At 35.8% G+C, this 17,536-nt stretch overlaps 1 protein-coding gene across 1 annotated transcript in view; it reads right to left on the bottom strand.

Annotated features, from left to right (window-relative positions):
* Positions 1–17,536, bottom strand: part of REV3L (REV3 like, DNA directed polymerase zeta catalytic subunit) — a 175,314-nt gene that overhangs the window by 66,560 nt on the left and 91,218 nt on the right. Inside the window, exons 11-14 of the mRNA XM_068985110.1 lie at positions 15,389–15,626; positions 9,323–9,465; positions 4,498–8,668; positions 403–1,316 (exon numbers count right to left, since the gene is read on the bottom strand). Of these exons, the coding sequence (XP_068841211.1) occupies positions 403–1,316; positions 4,498–8,668; positions 9,323–9,465; positions 15,389–15,626 (5,466 nt within the window). The remainder of the gene's footprint in view (positions 1–402; positions 1,317–4,497; positions 8,669–9,322; positions 9,466–15,388; positions 15,627–17,536) is intronic.

Below are 17,536 nucleotides of genomic sequence, written 5' to 3'. Positions count from 1 at the left end.
TTAAGAAATTTGGCTTTAAATGAGAGGAAAAAGGGTAGAGGCTAAAACATGGAAGGTCAAGACAGGTGTTTGGTTTTCTATTTTATAGGGAGGGAAATATCTGGATATATATCAAAGCCAGTAGGAAAAATTAAGTTGAGAAGAAGATAAGGTTTCTGAGAGGGCTCCTACATTTTACCCAGAAGGCAAGAAAGGATGGAAACAGATGTGAGTATATTCCACAGCAGAAAGATAAAAAAGTTATCATGTGATGATATCTAAGATATGATAAAATAATAACCTCTCACTAGCTGAGCTAAAATTACATTTAAAAAGCTCTGATTTTCATTACATAGTCAATGCTGCTTTCATTTCTGGTATCTGAAGAGCTCTATGGTGACTTTCTGTTATTTCTAAACTTACCTGTTGACAAAGGGCTAAGGCCAGTTGCCTCAGGAAGCCTTTCTAGGAGTTTTCTCTGTATGATTGGTGTGCTATGAAGGCAAAGTGATTCACGTATCTCAGTTCTTGTCCTAACATTAATTGGGGATATCACTAGAGGCTCCTGGGGCTCAGCACAGGGGCTCTTCTGTACACCATCTTTTATGGGCTTTAATAAGTTCTCAATAGTCAGAGAATGTAGGTCCTCTACTGGTGATGAGGGTCTGTCATCTCCATTTAATGTTTTGGAGTCTGGGGATGTTGCCTGTTGCCAAGGGGGAATTGCTGGAGAATCAGGAGAGCTATAACTAATATAATAGTCATCGTCATCATCCTGATCTTTCTCAGCATCACCTGCAGAAGCAACTAGTGGCAGCGTCTGACTTTCACTTGCAGTCTGATGGCATTCTGTGGTTGGCGCTTGTAAAGCAATCTGAGAATTGTCAACATCTTCCTTGGTATGTGCTGTAGTGGGGAGTATATGTGGAGTTGTATCCATTTTTGGAGGCGCTACAGGTCTGTCATCTGGATTAACTGAAGAGCTGAAGTCTTCAGCAGATTTTACAACTCCAGTTGGCTCCGTTTTAGACAGTTTCTTGGAACGTTCATATTCTTCTTTGGCTTGAAGCCATGCCTGAACCAGTTGTCGACTTGGGGCACATTTGCAAGGCATGATCACTATTTTTTTATCTTCAGCCATTTTACGGTTATTACTTGGTCCTTTATTGACAACTGCTTGGCCATTGCGAGGGGGTGACCCAGGTCTTGGATTTTGAGTCATTGCTGAGAAGGCTGTTTTCCATAGACGAAGTCCTTCCAAAGAAAAGTCTCCCTCAAACTCAGCCAGATCATTTGGAAGTCGAGTTTCTACCATGAGAAGCCGTCCACCGATCTCCCTATAAACAACATATTTTAGAACAATTGTTTTGTCTCCAAGAAAAATTACCAAAATATTTAACTCCTTAACTTAGAGATTTTTAAAAGTTCTTTTTGGAGTTTTAAAAATGCCTATTTCTTTCTTCCCTTTCCACATCCTATGCCCCAACCTCCACAAACATATATTTTATGCAGGTACATTCTATCTTTAGTCTCAATATGCTTTTTCTAACAGGTATATGACTACTAAATTAACTTCCTTTAGAAGGTATCATCAATACCAGGGAAAGTGTCCAATGAAGTCTTCTTTTCAAGGAGATGGTACAGACACATCCGATTCCTTTCCTCTATTCATCTTAAATAACTTTTCACTGTCACCATATAAGAATAAAAATGCTGGAAGAATTTATCATCAGAGACTATACCCCAGATTTTATCTATAACCTCTTTATACATTCTCTACTCTCTATGCAGCAGTCTAGCAAAGCCTGTCAGTTCAAACAAGTCTTTATACCCTGCCAAATTCCCTCAAACATTACAAAAGTCACTCACAATTGATGTAAACTGCCGTAATTCTTTCTTCCCTTTACATGAAAAAAGGTTAATACTAACGTAAGAACTTAGCAGTTGGCAGGGTGCACATAGGTTAAATGCTACTAATGTATGTGAAGGATCACTACTTAAAAGGAAACCTGGCTTAGTTTCTAATAGTTACTGTAAGTATTAAGCTAAATTTCCTTCTCTAACATAGCCACAGGTCATGTATTTATGCCTTCTGCAGCAACATAATATTACTTTTTCTTCTTCATGGTATCTCTTTCATGAGTATGAAGGTCATTCTTAGTTTCTTCAATTACTTCTTGTAGGGCATGATTTCCCAAATGACCTGGTCACTTTCTAGATAAAACTCAATGAACTGAATTCTTAATTTTTGATTGGAGCTGCAGGAACAGCACCAGAGTTACCACATTTCCTTTCCCCGACACGTGGAAAGATTCTAGCTCCTACTAGTTAACTCCATAATCAGGACTAGCACGTTCCCTGCACCTACCTTGCAGCTTTATGAAAAATTAGGAGAATTATTGTTATCGAAGGAAATGAGTACACATATGTGACTATACCCAACTCTAATATTAATAATACAGAGATCACAATGAAGTAAAAGATAAGCAAAAATTGCTGAGGTGTGGTAAGTTCAGCTTTCTTGGATATTGTCAGCAGCATGCTAACTGCTACAACTCATGCTGTAACATGTATCAAGAGCCTTAAATTTTTCAGTCATCCTATTTTGAGAGTTTTAAGTAAAGACGCCAAAATACAAGAAATGCTTTATGATGAAGGTATCACATAATTCTCTATAGTAGCCAAACAGAGAACAACGTTTCTGTCTAGCAATATGCATGTGATAGAATATTATGCAGTCATTTAAAATGACGCTTCAAGACAATCATAAATTTGGCATGTGTCTACATTATAATGGTGAGTGAATCAATTTCAACATAATATTGTGACTACAGTAAGAACACATCAATAAAACAAAATAAACTATACTTAAAAATGAAAACTTTATAAAATATTATAATAGTTGTTACTAAGTAGAGAAATGGTGTCATTTTTATTTCTTCTTTTCCTAAATTTTCTACAGTGAATACATAGTTTTTAATTAGAAAACTCTGTATAGGGTAAAAATTTCAAATATAATGACTATCATATCCTTTTATTTCAGCTGCAGAACAAGCACCAAAGTTGGACAACAATTAACAGTAACAGAGTAAATGACTAGGACATGATAAGTTAACTAAGAATTAAGAAGATGTGCAAGGCTAAGGAAGAAAATACAGATGAAAAAATATACCATAATCACTACTGGTAAAGTTAAAGTCCCCAAAATGATGGAAATTAATGGCTAAGGAACAAACGTTCATATATTCTGACAGTGAAATGAAGAGTTCCATTCATGTTAAAAAAAACTCAAATGTGGGTACGAGGCACGAAAGAACAGCAAAACTATGTGCCAGGCAGTGCGGGGGTGAAGGAGGGTGAGGGATTTTCTAACTTTCACTTCAAATCCTTAGAGGAGGGAACTTCTACTCTGTATTTCTGATCACTTTTTCTCACCCCTTTCTTAAATGGACTCTTGCAGAAATTACTGCTCATCTGCTGGGTAAAAAGCTTGGCATTCACTGTCTCAGTAGGGTAAGGAACACAGTGCTGCTCAAGGTCAGTGCATACATGCAGTGTGGCCTCTTGCCTTTGCTGGCACATCCTATCTCTTTCCATCATTTAGATTAAGCAGGGTCTGCCTCAGCAGTCCTGGCAATTCTGCTCTGCTTCTGACTGGATGGCTGAAATGAACTGCCTCTCTCTGCAACTGATTAGGTAAACAGGATCAAACACACAGAGGCAGGGCCAAAAGCCATCCCTTAAACTTCCTGGATTAAGCCTGGTCCCCAATTTAGCTCTTATCAGGTATGTTCTACCTTGGTGATGCAGGCAGGACAGGATACCTACTTAACTACTAGTTTATAAATAGGCCAGGGCTGTGGTCTATTTATAAACCTTCACCTTTTGCTACTGACTGTGTGTGTGCACGGATCTGTCTCTCTGTTTATCACTTTTCTGAAAAGATTCTTAAAAGAAGAGATGAGGGGAATCAAAGTCCATCTTGTACCGCTAATAAATGTATAAACAACAGTAACAATATGAATGAAGATGCTGGCAATATGAAAAGAGAGTGTATGTAATAGAAACAACCTAAAATAATCTTCATTTAGAGAAATATCCTAAGAGTATTTAAAACATATGTATGCTTATTTTCAAACATTTTTTTAAAAAAAGTTCTTCTTAAAATTATGAAAGCTTACCACTTTAGAAATAAATACTATCTTTAAATGATACTATAAAAGTATTATGATGTCCTTCTTGGCATCGTGTGATAGACAGTCTCTAATCCTTTAATGTTGATGCAGTGCAAAACAGCAGATCCAAGACCAACACTGATCAACTTAAATAAATTTCTCTGGGTACAACCATCCATCCAGTTTGTGAATTCTTTTAATATGTCCATAACTACAAAATTGTTTTCATAATGATATACTTACAAATACAGTATCACAGAGAAAGTAGTAGTCAGTTATCAAATTTTGTTACATACATTATAATGATTCAGAGTGACCCAAGGGGAAAAAGAATTTTGATTACCTGGGCTTTTCTGGTACATCAGAAGGATTACTGCAAAATGGTTCTTGGTAAATGGTTTCTGAAAGGTCATGATCCAACAAAGTTGCCATAATTTCTTCCCTACTTGGTGGGGACATAAGTGGTTTCAGAATGTGAGCAGTTCGAGGGGTAAAACTGCCGTTTTTAGATTGCGAGGGAGAGCTGGTAGACCTTGGCGAACTATCCGGAGTTGGTGTCAACACATCAGTGTTTCTTGAAACATACAATTCTAAATCTTCAGAGGCTGCATCTACAAGTTCACCATCAGGGGAGGATAGTATTGTAGTAAAAGAAGCATTGACTGCATCAAGAGACTGCCCCATTTCTTTTCTAGTATGACTTTGAATCCAGTCTGAACTGCCCGGCTGTGAGAGGCTAAGAAACACTTCCTTGCTTATTGAATTCCTATTTAATCTGGATTTTTCATTTAGACAGTTCTCTGACTGCTGGATACAGAAAGTCTCCATAATTGAATTAGACCGAGATGTTAGAGGATGAAAGGTATTTTTCCACTGATTGTTGCGATGATTCTCATTGCTCTCTATGGCTGATTTCTCATATAGTTCAGGACTTAGAGTACCAGATCGAATCCATGCGGTTGAGTCTGAGGCATGATGTTTGTCTTCATCACATTTCTGGTTATCATGAGTTAAAAACTCAGTTTTTTCTACAGTTTGTCCTGGGAAAAGATCCTGAACTGCATCACTTAGAAACTTCTGAGGCAAATTCTGATCAGCTGGGACAAACTGACTTCCAGAATAAAAACTACAAAATCCAGTTTGACCTATTGTATTAATATCAAAATTATAATTATGTTCAGGGGACAAGCTATCTTCAAGTGAATAACAACTTTCAAAACCTGGATCTGAAAAGAAGATGGGACTATCATCTGACAGGGAGTTATCCAATTGGCCAGAGTTTTGTAAATTTAGAGAGTCTACTTTAAGAAGTTTGGGAATTTTTTCTTTAGGTTTTGTACTTCTGGGAGTTCGAGGTTTTCTTGGAGATGTTACTGATCGTGTTCTTTTAACTGATTTGTTATGCTCAAGGGAAACAGAGATATTTTTGTCTGGCTGCTGTTTATTAGATAACGGGTCTTGTATACTATTTGCATTTTGTGCTTTCTGTTGTCTTTTCTGCAACAATTCTTTTAGAACTGCCAGTCCAGACTGTCCTTCACCAAAGGCTGAAGGTGCTGACACATTTCGATTCCTACACTGAGAAAGTGCTTTGGTTTGTGAAACCGCTTCTGACAATGGCTTCTGCTTTACCCTTTCAGGTTTAAAGTTTGACATGTCTAAAATAAAACCCCTTTGTTTTTGCTCCCAAGCTATTTGTTTGATTGGGCTTCTCAAAGAAGTTACAAAGCAATTATTAGGCATCTGACTTTCCTCTGAAGCTGCATTTCCTGGAGAACAAGTTTCACTGTGCTTTGAACGTTCTGCCATGCACACAATCTGCTGCTGACTATCTTTGCAATGCAAAAAATTAGGGGCATACGTCTGGTCTGGCTTTGATTCTAGGGAGTTACGATATTCATTTAACTTTCCAAGAGATGACAAATAGCTTTTCTGTATATTTGCATTCTCTTCTATCTTTGGAGACATTATACCAGAAGACATCTGTGTATTCTGTGCTACCTGAGACAAATGGTTTGAAAGGTCAAATATATTTTTTTGAATCAAGCTTGATTCTTTTAGACTAAACATACTATTGTGACAATGAGACCGCTGAACATTAATTTTTGAGATTGCAGGTCCTAAAGAACTACAAGCAACAGAAGAATTCAAATCATCTCGTGAACTGGGGAAGGCCTGCATATCTATAGGTTTCTTGCTTTCTAGGAAAGAAGAAAAGCAGCCAGATAAATTCTGTTGTGCATGAATTCCAGTGGGGACAGGAGCAGAAAGAGGATGATCTATAGCAGAGCCCATTAATGACACATCTTTCTGTTTAAAAAGTAGTTGGGAGCCTCCAGAATTATCTGAGGTCTCGGGCACATTCTGATGTTTCAGCACAAACTGAACTTCAGGGCCAGCTTGAGATTTCAGTTTCTCATCCTTCAGTGTTACGTGCTTTCTTGGTGTACTTTTCTCATTTGTTTTTTGTTTCTGTTTTGCTCTTGGTTTCTTTTTTCCATCATCCACTAGTTTATTTGTCTGATTTCGTTTGTTCCTTTTCTTAGAAACTGTAGAGGGATTAACAAGCTTTGTTTTTGATTTCTTAACCTGCATTCTTGCTCGGCTATTTTTTCCTATACGGGAATTAACAGTCTTACTATTATATACGTTAGGACCCTTAAAAAGCATTGCTTCTTTATCGGCAGCAGCCATAATTTCTTCAGCTCTTGGATCTGTGGGAGACCAGCAGCGAGGTGGAGAAGAGTTTATGGGACTTGTGCTTCTCTCAGAAAGAAAACCTAGTTTAGACATAACATCACTATAATTTGAGTCACAGTCTTCGGTTTCAGCATTATAAGATGGTGAGGGAGGAGAAAGAATAGCATGTGACCGTTTTTTCCTGAAAGACAAAGTTCTTCTAATATTTTCACTATTTGTCCTTTGTTGTTTACCAGTTTTTTTCTTAGCAGACTTATGTTTTGATTTTCTTCTGTGACTTTTCTTTGGTGTTAATGGATAAATGGGATATTTGGTTGCAGGGGAGTCAGGAACTTTTGGCCAAAAATCCTTCAAAGGTGCAAGTTTTTTATACAGTTCCATTTTTTCCTCTGTTAATATTACTTGTTTTTCTTTAGAGTCTATTTTTCCTAGTTTCACAAGCATATTTTTCCTCCCTCTAAACCTATTAATAATAATGTACTTTATGATGACAGGGGGCAACTTTTTGGACATTTTTCTGCGTTTTCGAGATTTGAGAGTTCCATCTAAACTTTCACCAATTTCCATGGGATGAGGTAGGTTAATTTTTGAGTTGTGTGTTACAAAACTTGACTCACTATCTTCATTCTCATAATTTACCTTGCGTTTGGCTCTAAGGGTGTATTTATTTCCATACAATCCAAAGGACTGCTCAGTTTCTAAGGTTCCTTCTCCAAAGTGACAGTCTACAAAACTGTCTGTAGATGTTTTATTTTCAAAAGTTCCACGGGTGACCTTAATTAAATCGCTAGCCAATACATTATCTTTCTCAGAATTATTACTATTACAAGGATTATTTTGTATACAATTATCTTTTGAGGATCCAGTCTCAGCAGTTTTGGTAGAAGTCTCTTGATGACCTGCAAGCTTCTTTTTATTCATTTTTAACCGGGACTGTTTATTGCCAGCTTGTAGTTTATATGTGACAGGAGAGAGCTTTTGGGGCCTACTGAGACAATTAGAGAGAACAACACTGGGAAAAAACATATAATGTGCTGCTTGCTGGCTGAGGCTTGGTTTTTCTGTTTTATGTTCTTGAAATTCTTCATATCTAATTTTAAGTTTATTTAGTCCACTTTCATCAGCGATGCTATCAAGAGAATGCATCATAGTTCTATTTTCCCCTGAGCAAGACAGCAATTCACAATTTTCACTTAATGATGAAGGGAATAAATTACTGAGAGCTGTGCTGTTTCCTTTTTCATTTCCTTCAGAGGATAATTTACTCTTTGAATGATTTAAGTCAGAAAAGGTGAAAGAAGTTTTGCCCAATGTACTTTCATTAGTGTGACGGCTCATATGTAGAAAAGGGGCATCCTTATCGATTTTTCTAATGTTTGTATACTTTCTACTTGGTATTTGTCTTGTAACGGGTGGAATATTGTCTTCATAATCAAAAGTACTACTTTCACAGGAAGATACTGGGAGGACATCTTTCTTACCACTCTCTTTATGAGAGTTTTCTGAATGGACAGAACTGCTTAAAGATCCAGGATATTTCACAGAGTAAGTGCTTTCATTTGTAAAAGAAGTGACTGAATGATCTAGACTTTTCTCTAGTTTGCTTGGCTGTGAAAGGTCTTCAATTAAATCTTCCTTGTTCAAAACATGGGAAGAAAGGGCACTTGTGTGTTTACACTGAAAGGTAATCTTAGCAGAAGATGGGGGTTCTAATGTAGCAGCATCTTTGTGAAAGATGGAAGGTTTTACTGATAGCTTGCTTGTTGCAATCACAGAAGAGTGGGTTCTAGAATTTTCATTGTTCAGTGGATTGTCTGAAATGAGGGAAAAAAGAATTTGCTTAACTTCAACTCTTCTAATTTTTAAAATATTTTCCTATGTCATGATGCTATCACCATGAAAGAAATTATATGAAATTACATTTGTATGTTTAAAATAGTTAACTCAACAGAAAGGTTGTTTTTATCATTAGGATGATATCTCAATCTGAATAATCGAGAGATAGTTACATTTGACTATTAGTCATTATTTTAAACACATGCCTTTGATTAAAAACAGATGGTATCAATATTCATGCTTTTTGAGAGAATAAGGGGGAAAATCTCATTGCCTTGGTAAGTTTCCATAAAATAACACACATCTTTGCATTATCACTTTTTTTGCATTATCACTTTAAATAAGCTAAGCATATTTCTTATAGTTTTCTATGCTTAAATGTTACAATAAACTGATTGAAGTTTATAAAGCCCTAATCAATGATTGATAAAAGCTATCCTCTTAGAAATGAGAAAAGACATACTTTATCTACATTCTCTCAAAAGAAAACATCTTTGAGAAGGACAAAATCTAACAGTATTGTCATAGTCTCACTTAGCCAACTGTGTAGAGTGTGTGATTATATTTTTCAAAATCAAATATATTTCCAGCCCCTAAATAACAAAATGCTCACAGCAGATTAGTTTACTTACCACTATTTTCTTCGGCAGTTCCATCTAACTGAGGTATAGAAAGATTGGCTAGAAGCAAACTGTTATTACTCCATTCCATTTCTTCTTCTGAAGATGAATCTTCTTCTTCTGTTGAGCTTCTATGGGTATTTCTGCACAGTGATCTAGGGAACATTAAGATTCATCAGTGAGTATGAGCATTAGAAAAAAACATCTCAGACTCAAATAATTTGCCTAATTTGACACTATAATAGTAAAACTGAACAAAGCAGATCTGAAAATTAAAACTTTAAAAAGAAAAGCAGATTTACTTTGCTTTGCTATCATGCCCCATCAAAAGTTACTGTAAATAGACTTTACAATCCCTTTCATGTAAGCTAGAAGGATACCATCATTCCTGTATTCATAGCTCCACAATATCCTGGATTACTATAGCTAGTTATGTTCTTCCTTATATTGTCCCCTTTATCTTATCATTAAATATACACATATAACAGCTTAGGTGAGTAATTTCTAAAAGGTGACATCTTGGGATATTCTAAGAAGTCTCCATAGATATACAATTATTACATTATGATTGGAAAAAACAAAAAGACAGGCAAGGGGGTATTCAGGTCAGGGCTGAAAGAGAAAATAAAAGGGGTCAGATACATAGGCTAGGAAGCAGTACAGGTATTGAGTCACTCCCAGCAGGAGCTATAAAATCAGGGTTACTGAGGAATGCAGATGGACTGTGAAGTCCAGATGGATACTCTCCTTAAGTTCTACCTCCTACAAATTTACATTTTTCACTAGATCATAGCTTGGTATTTTCCCTTCCATCTGGATGGGCAAACTTACCTTCTACCCACACCTTTTTCGTTCACTTGTCTTGAAAATTTTACTTTATTATATGTAGAATAATTTTCTCATTAAACCTTTTCCAAATAACAATTATTAATAGCTCAACTGTTAATAATTTTCTTCCTATACTATACAAAAATCTTTCATTTCTGCCTTTGTCCTGTGTAGCCATATGTAGCATATCTATGCCATGTTCCACATGATAACTTTTAAAATATTTGAAGGGATTTTTATCATTCGTTTCGTAATTCTTTTCTAATTAGAGTAAACATTATCTATTCTTTCCACTGTTCTTTAAAAGTGACAGTGCTTGTTTATAATAGCCAGGACATGGAAACAACCTAGATGTCCATCAGCAGATGAATGGATAAGAAAGCTGTGGTACATATACACAATGGAGTATTACTCAGCCATTGAAAAGAATACATTTGAATCAGTTCTAATGAGACGGATGAAACTGGAGCCAATTATACAAAGTGAAGTAAGCCAGAAAGAAAAACACCAATACAGTATACTGACACATACATACGGCATTTAGAAAGATGGTAATGATGACCCTGTATGCAAGACAGCAAAAGAGACATAGATGTACAGAACAGACTTTTGGACTCTGAGGGAGAAGGAGAGGGTGGGATGATTTGGGAGAATGGCATTGAAACATGTATACTATCATGTAAGAAACGAAGTGCCAGTCTATGTTCGATACAGGATACAGGATGCTTGGGGCTGGTGCATGGGGATGATCCAGAGAGATGATATGGGGTGGGAGGTGGGAGGGGGATTCAGGATTGGGAGCTTGTATACACCCGTGGTGGATTCATGTCAATGTATGGCAAAACCAATACAGTATTGCAAAGTAAAATAAAGTAAAAAAAGAAAAAAAAAGTGACAGTGTTCACAAATCCTTCTAGTGTTCTTTCTCTCTACTTTTTCAGTATGCTTAAAATATGGTACTTGGGACAGAATATAATATCCAATATATGAGCAGAAATTAAATGACTCCCATTCTAGATACTATACTTCTATCTCTAATATGCTTTTATAAATGTTCAAGATATTTTTCCAAGGTTAACCTCAGGGTGATTTTCACAGAAATGATCCAGTCAATGAATACACGAACATTAAATCATTATGGGATAAATGAGGCCTATTATTTTAAACATGTTGGCACTACTGGGAATAAGAAGATGGTGATTTTACAAGAATGTTACATATTTGAATGCATATCTACCTAATATGGGCATGAAAATTTAAATAGCTAAACCAGGTACAGTCTAAGAAACTGTAGAAGAAATGCTAATAGATTGAAGGTAAGAATCAAAGGGACAATATCAAAATAAAACAATGAAAGAACAACAAAGACAAAAGAAAAACACATGGAAATAAGAAAAATGCTTCATTAATGCCACATGATCAATCAAATAAAAATATCGAATAGTTAACAAACTTTGCTGAAATATAAAAGCAACCCAACGTATTACAGCAAGATTTCAATACGTCAAATAAATACTCTAATTATTTTACTAATAAAATCCAAAATCTATCAGACTAATAAATGTTACCTCAGGTACATCTGGTAGTCAATAACTAAATTCACTATTTTGGCAATCATACACTACAGATTTACTGTGCTCTTAATAAAGTACAATTTATGGCTTTCCCACAGAAACTGTCTACCTAGTCTATATTTGTGAAACTGACTGACTGAACAAAAAAACCTACACCTTATTAGGCATCATCTTTTCAGTTTCAAGATATTTTTGAATCTATATTCTGTCATCCAATGAATTATCAATTTCCAATGTTTCTGACAATCTCAATTCAATCAAGCATGACATTTGGCACAAAGCAAGCATTTAAGTGGTTTTTGAATGCAAAATCATGCACGTTCCCTATGAACCCATCTAATCAGTCACTACTACGATTCTTCTTACCTATAAGGATGTTAAGTAGGACTTTGTTAAACATCTGGCTAAAATTAAGACTCAATTGACTATTGCATTTCCCTAAGTAACCATATTTTGAAAAGATATAAAGACAGTAGAGCATGAGTTGACCTCATAAAGGGTCTTTATATTTTCTGCTTCCCTTTGTAAATGCCCATGAAGTGTCCATTTAATGATCATAATTATCACTCCTATTACAGGGGAGCAGAACTAGAAGCAAGCCAACCAGTTAAAAAAGTGGTTTGCTTTCCAGATAAATAATAAAACTATCCAAACTAGGTAAGTTTAACAACAGATAGAGATGTACAGAAAGGCAAGTTAAATATGAGATTGGGGTCATATTTAAAATTTTGGAACATTTAAAGAGATTAAACCTAACTTTATTTTTTTCATTATTGAGATATAATTGACACAAACGACTATGAATTTTTGATGCACAGCATAAAGGTTTGACTTACATACATTGTGAAATGATTACCACAATAGTTTTAGCTAATAGCCATCATCTCAAACTCATTCTACGAGGCCACCAGGATCATGATACAAAAACTGAACAAGGATACCACATAAAAAGAAAATTACAGGCTAGTATTACTAATAAAAATAGATTCAAAAATCCTCAATAAAATACTTACAAACTGACAGCAGCAATACATCGAATACCATACACCACGTTCAAGTAGGATTTACCCCAGGAATGCAAGGATTTTTCAGTATTCGCAAGTCAATGTGATATACCACATTAACAAATTGAAGAATAAAGACTATCTGATCATATCAACAGATGCAGAAAAAGCTTTTGATAAAAGCTTTTATAAAATTTAATATCCATTTATGATAGAAACTCTAGAAAATGGGCATAGAGGGAACATCATCAGTTCAGTCACTCAGTCATGTCCAACTCTTTGCCACCTCATAGACTGCAGCATGCCAGGCCTCCCTGTCCATCACCAGCTCCCAGAGTTTACTCAAACTTATGTCCATTGAGTTGGTGATGCCATCCAACCATCTCATCCTCTGTCATTCCCTTCTCCCGCCTTCAATCTTTCCCAGCATCAGGGTTTTTTCAAATGAGTCAGTTCTTCGCATCAGGTGGCTAAAGTACTGGAGTTTGTTTCAGCATCAGTCCTTCCAATGAATATTCAGGACTGACTTCCTTCAGGATGGACTGGTTGGATCTCCTTGCAGTCCAAGGGACTCTCAAGAGTCTTCTCCAACACCACAGTTCAAAAGCATCAATTCTTCGGCACTCAGCTTTCTTCACAGTCCAACTCTCATATCCATACATGATTTCTGGAAAAAGCATAGCTTTGACTAGACAGACCTTTGTTGGCAAAGTAATGTCTCTGCTTTTTAATACGCTGTCTAGGTTCATCATAACTTTTCTTCCGAGTAAGCGTCTTTTAATTTCACGGCTGCAATCATCATCTGCAGTGATTTTGGAGCCTGAAAAAATAGCCTGTTACTGTTTTCCCGTCTGTTTGCCATGAAGTGATAGGACCAGATGCCATGATCTTCGTTTTCTGAATGCTGAGCTTTCTTCGCTCTCCTCTTTCACTTTCATCAAGAGGCTTTTTAGCTCCTCTTCACTTTCTGCCATAAGGGTGGTGTCATCTGCATATCTGAGGTTGTTGATATTTCTCCTGGCAATCTGGATTCCAGCTTGTACTTCTTCCAGCCCAGCGTTTCTCATGATGTACTCTGCATAGAAGTTAAATAAGCAGGGTGACAATATACAGCCTTGATGTACTCCTTTTCCTATTTGGAACCAGTCTGTTGTTCCATGTCCAGTTCTAACTGTTGCTTCCTGACCTGCATACAGAGTTCTCAAGAGGCAGGTCAGGTGGTCTGGTATTCCCATCTCTTTCAGAATTTTCCAGAGTTTGTTGTAGTCCAGAGGGAACATACCTCAATGTAGTACAAGCCATTCATGACAAACCCACACCTAATACCATACTCAATGATGAAAAGCTGAAAGTATTTCCTCTAAGATCAGGAACAAGACAAGAATGCCCACTCTTGACACTTTTATTCAACACAGTTTTGGAAGTCTCAGCCACAACAATCAGAGAAGAAAAATAAAAAGAATTCAAACTGCAAAAGAATTAAAACTCAGTGTATGCAGATGACGTGATGCTACATACAGAAAATCCTAGAGACACCACCAAAACCTACTAGAGCTCATCAACGAATGTGGTAAAGTTGCTGGGTACAAAATTAATATAAAGAAATTCGTTGCATCTCCATACAACTAACAACAAAATATCAGAAAGTGGGCTCTCTTTTTTCAATTTCTGAGATAAGGAGGCACTTCTATTTTGTTCCATTTAGGACACACATATTGTGTATATAAACAGATGATTTCTAAGTTAGGTGTACGGGGAGAGCATGAATTTAAGCAAGGTGGTCAAAAGACACAAACTTCTAGTTATAAGATAAATAAGACTAGGTAATATAATGTACAACACAGTGACTATAGTTACCATTACTGTATGACATATATGAAAGTTAAGAGGGTAAATCATAACAGTTCAAATTACAAGGAAATAATCCCCCATTTTTTGTTTCGTTTCCTTTGTATTAGAGGATAATTGCTTTACAATATTGTGTTGGCCTCTGCCATCCATCAACATGAATCACCCACAGGTCTACAAATGTCCCCTCACTTCTGAACCCCCTCCCATCTCCTATCTCAGCCCACCCCTCTAGGTTGTCACAGAGCACTGGGTTGAGCTCCCTGTGTCACACAGCAAATTCCCACTTGCTATCTATTTTACACATGGCAATGTATAGACTTCCACGTTATTCTCTCAATTCCTCCCACTCTCTCCTTCCTCCACTGTATCCGTCAGTCCATTCTCTATGTCTGCATCTCCACTGCTTCCTTACAAATAGGTTCATCAGTGCCATCCTTCTGCATTCCATACGCATATCCCCATTTCTTTTTATCGTATCTATGAGATGATAACTAAAACTACTGTGGTAATCATTTCACAATATACATAAATCAAATCCTTATGCTGTACATCAAAAACTCATACAGTGATGTATGTCTTATACCTCAGTAATAATGGGGGAAAAGTTAGGTTTAATCTTTTTAAATGTACCAAAATTTCATTTCACTTGGAATATGAAGTTTATTCCACATTAGAAACAAGGCACTATTTAAAAGAGATTTAAGTCAATTTAGTTTATAAGGTGCTTTTTATTATGAATAACAGTAAGAATTTCTGATTAAAGAACATTGATAATGACAGAAAGTTATTAATTAAAGGAACTGAAATAACTAAAAAGTTACCTCTTTTTGGCACAGTGTTCTTCAATATTGCTGTCCCATCTCTGAGACATTACCAAACTAAGCTCCATTTCTTCTTTTTCAATCTGTGGTTCATTTTCTTCATCATCGCTATTTTGAGGATTTTTACTGTTTCCAAAGGGACGACATGGTGACGGCATCCTATTTCTTCCCCTGTGATATCCGTCATTTTCCAAACCAGCAAGAAGATGTACCAGAGCCTCATCAGGACTACTGTCCACTACAAAACAAGTAAAGCATCGCCAACAAATAACTTAAATTTTCTAAATAATTCAGATCAATTATATATAAAACATTAAGAATCATATATGCTGGCACATGCTGAAAGAATGCAGCTGGTACAGAGATTTATGTATTGATATAGTTCTTCCATCAAAGTGCGACCCTTGGACCACCTGTACTAGAATGATTTTGTGTTCTTATTAAGAAGAAAATTCTTAAGACACCATCTCACATCTATTGAATTAGAATTTCTGAGGCAAGGCTCAGGAATTTGCATGTTAACAAGCTGCTCAAGCTCTTACTGCTTAAGTAAGGCTGAGGAGCACTAAATGAAATATAATCACAAATGATTATAATAAATATATAGTAAATATATGAATTAATGCTAAGTGAAACATGTGAACACCTTATCCCTCATTTGAGATATATTTAGCTCACAGGATAACCAAACAAAACCTGTAATTGAAAAACACAGGAGAGCTTTACAAGTGATTAATAGCATTACTTCCTGAAGACCACCACTGAGATATCACATCATATGTACTAGGTTTGCTAAAATCAAAGACAGATAATAACAAGTGTTGACAATATGTGAAAAAATTGGAGCCCTCATATACTGCTGGTCAAACTGTACAATGGTGCAGCTGCTCTGGGGGAAAAAAAGTTTGGCAGTTTATTAAAATGTTAAACACAGAGTTACCAGGAGACCCAGTAATTCCATTCGTAGGTATATACCCCAAAGAAGTGAAAACATGTGTCCACATGAACACCTATACATGAATAATCATAGCTGCATTACTCACAATAGACAAAACAGTGGAAACAACTCAAATATCCATCAACTGAAGCACAGAGAAATGAAATATGGTTTATATCCATATGATACAACATTATTCAGTAGTAAAAAGAAATGAAGCACTGATATATACCTCAACATGAAAACATATATACCTTAAAAACATTATGCTTAGTGAAAAGAATACAGAAACAAAGGTTATATGATTCCATTTATATGAAATGCCCAATATAGGTAAACCTAACAAAAGAGAAAACAGATTAGAAGTTGCCAGAGGCTGAGAGGAGGGAAGAGAGAGAAGGGACTACAAATGGGTATGGGGTTTCTTTTCTTTAGAGTGATAAAAATGTTCTGTGATCAGAGAGTGAAAATGATTGCGTAACTACATGAAATGCTGACAACCACTGAACTGTACAAGGTAGAAGGTTAGTTTTACAAAATGTGAATTGCATCCCATTTAAAGTTATTATCTAAAAAAAATTATAAAGAAGGAGGCTGTTCCAATCTAGTACACAACCTTTTTCTCTGTAAAATATAATAGTTTAGTAAATGGGGAAAGTTTCAGGTTTTGTTGACAATGAAGAAACTAGTTCATCATGCTACCCAAATATAAGGCAAAATTGAAGATATTTGCTTATAGAGGCTATTTTGGCAAAAATCCATTTCTTAAACCTAGATTGCAGTTTATTTTTCCTGACATACTTTTTAAAAAGTTAATATTAGCAAATGATTTATATATATTTGACTCAGATCTTTGACTAACATTGAGACTGTATTTTTTGCAACTTTAGATAAGTGAAAATTATATCAGCTGGTGATACATTTTATCCACTTAGTATGATGACATAAGAATACACCTTTCTCTTTTTCAATTTCTTTAACTGTCTTTTTATAACTAAAATATAATTTAGGCATATAACATATTTATTTACTCAGAGAAATAAAACATTTTATTTATAAACTTCAAATTAATTTTTAGATGTGGTCTTTGGAGCATTTCTTTCTATATATGTCATGCCATTCATTTAAAAAAGAAAAAAGTTACCTACCTCCATATAAAATGTTCTTGAAATATGACTGTGTACAGTAATTTTGATATTGTCCCTAGTCAA

This window comes from Capricornis sumatraensis, chromosome 13 (genome assembly GCF_032405125.1).
Source record: "Capricornis sumatraensis isolate serow.1 chromosome 13, serow.2, whole genome shotgun sequence".
NCBI lineage: Eukaryota > Metazoa > Chordata > Mammalia > Artiodactyla > Bovidae > Capricornis > Capricornis sumatraensis.
This window is presented reverse-complemented; position numbering and strand designations above follow the sequence as displayed.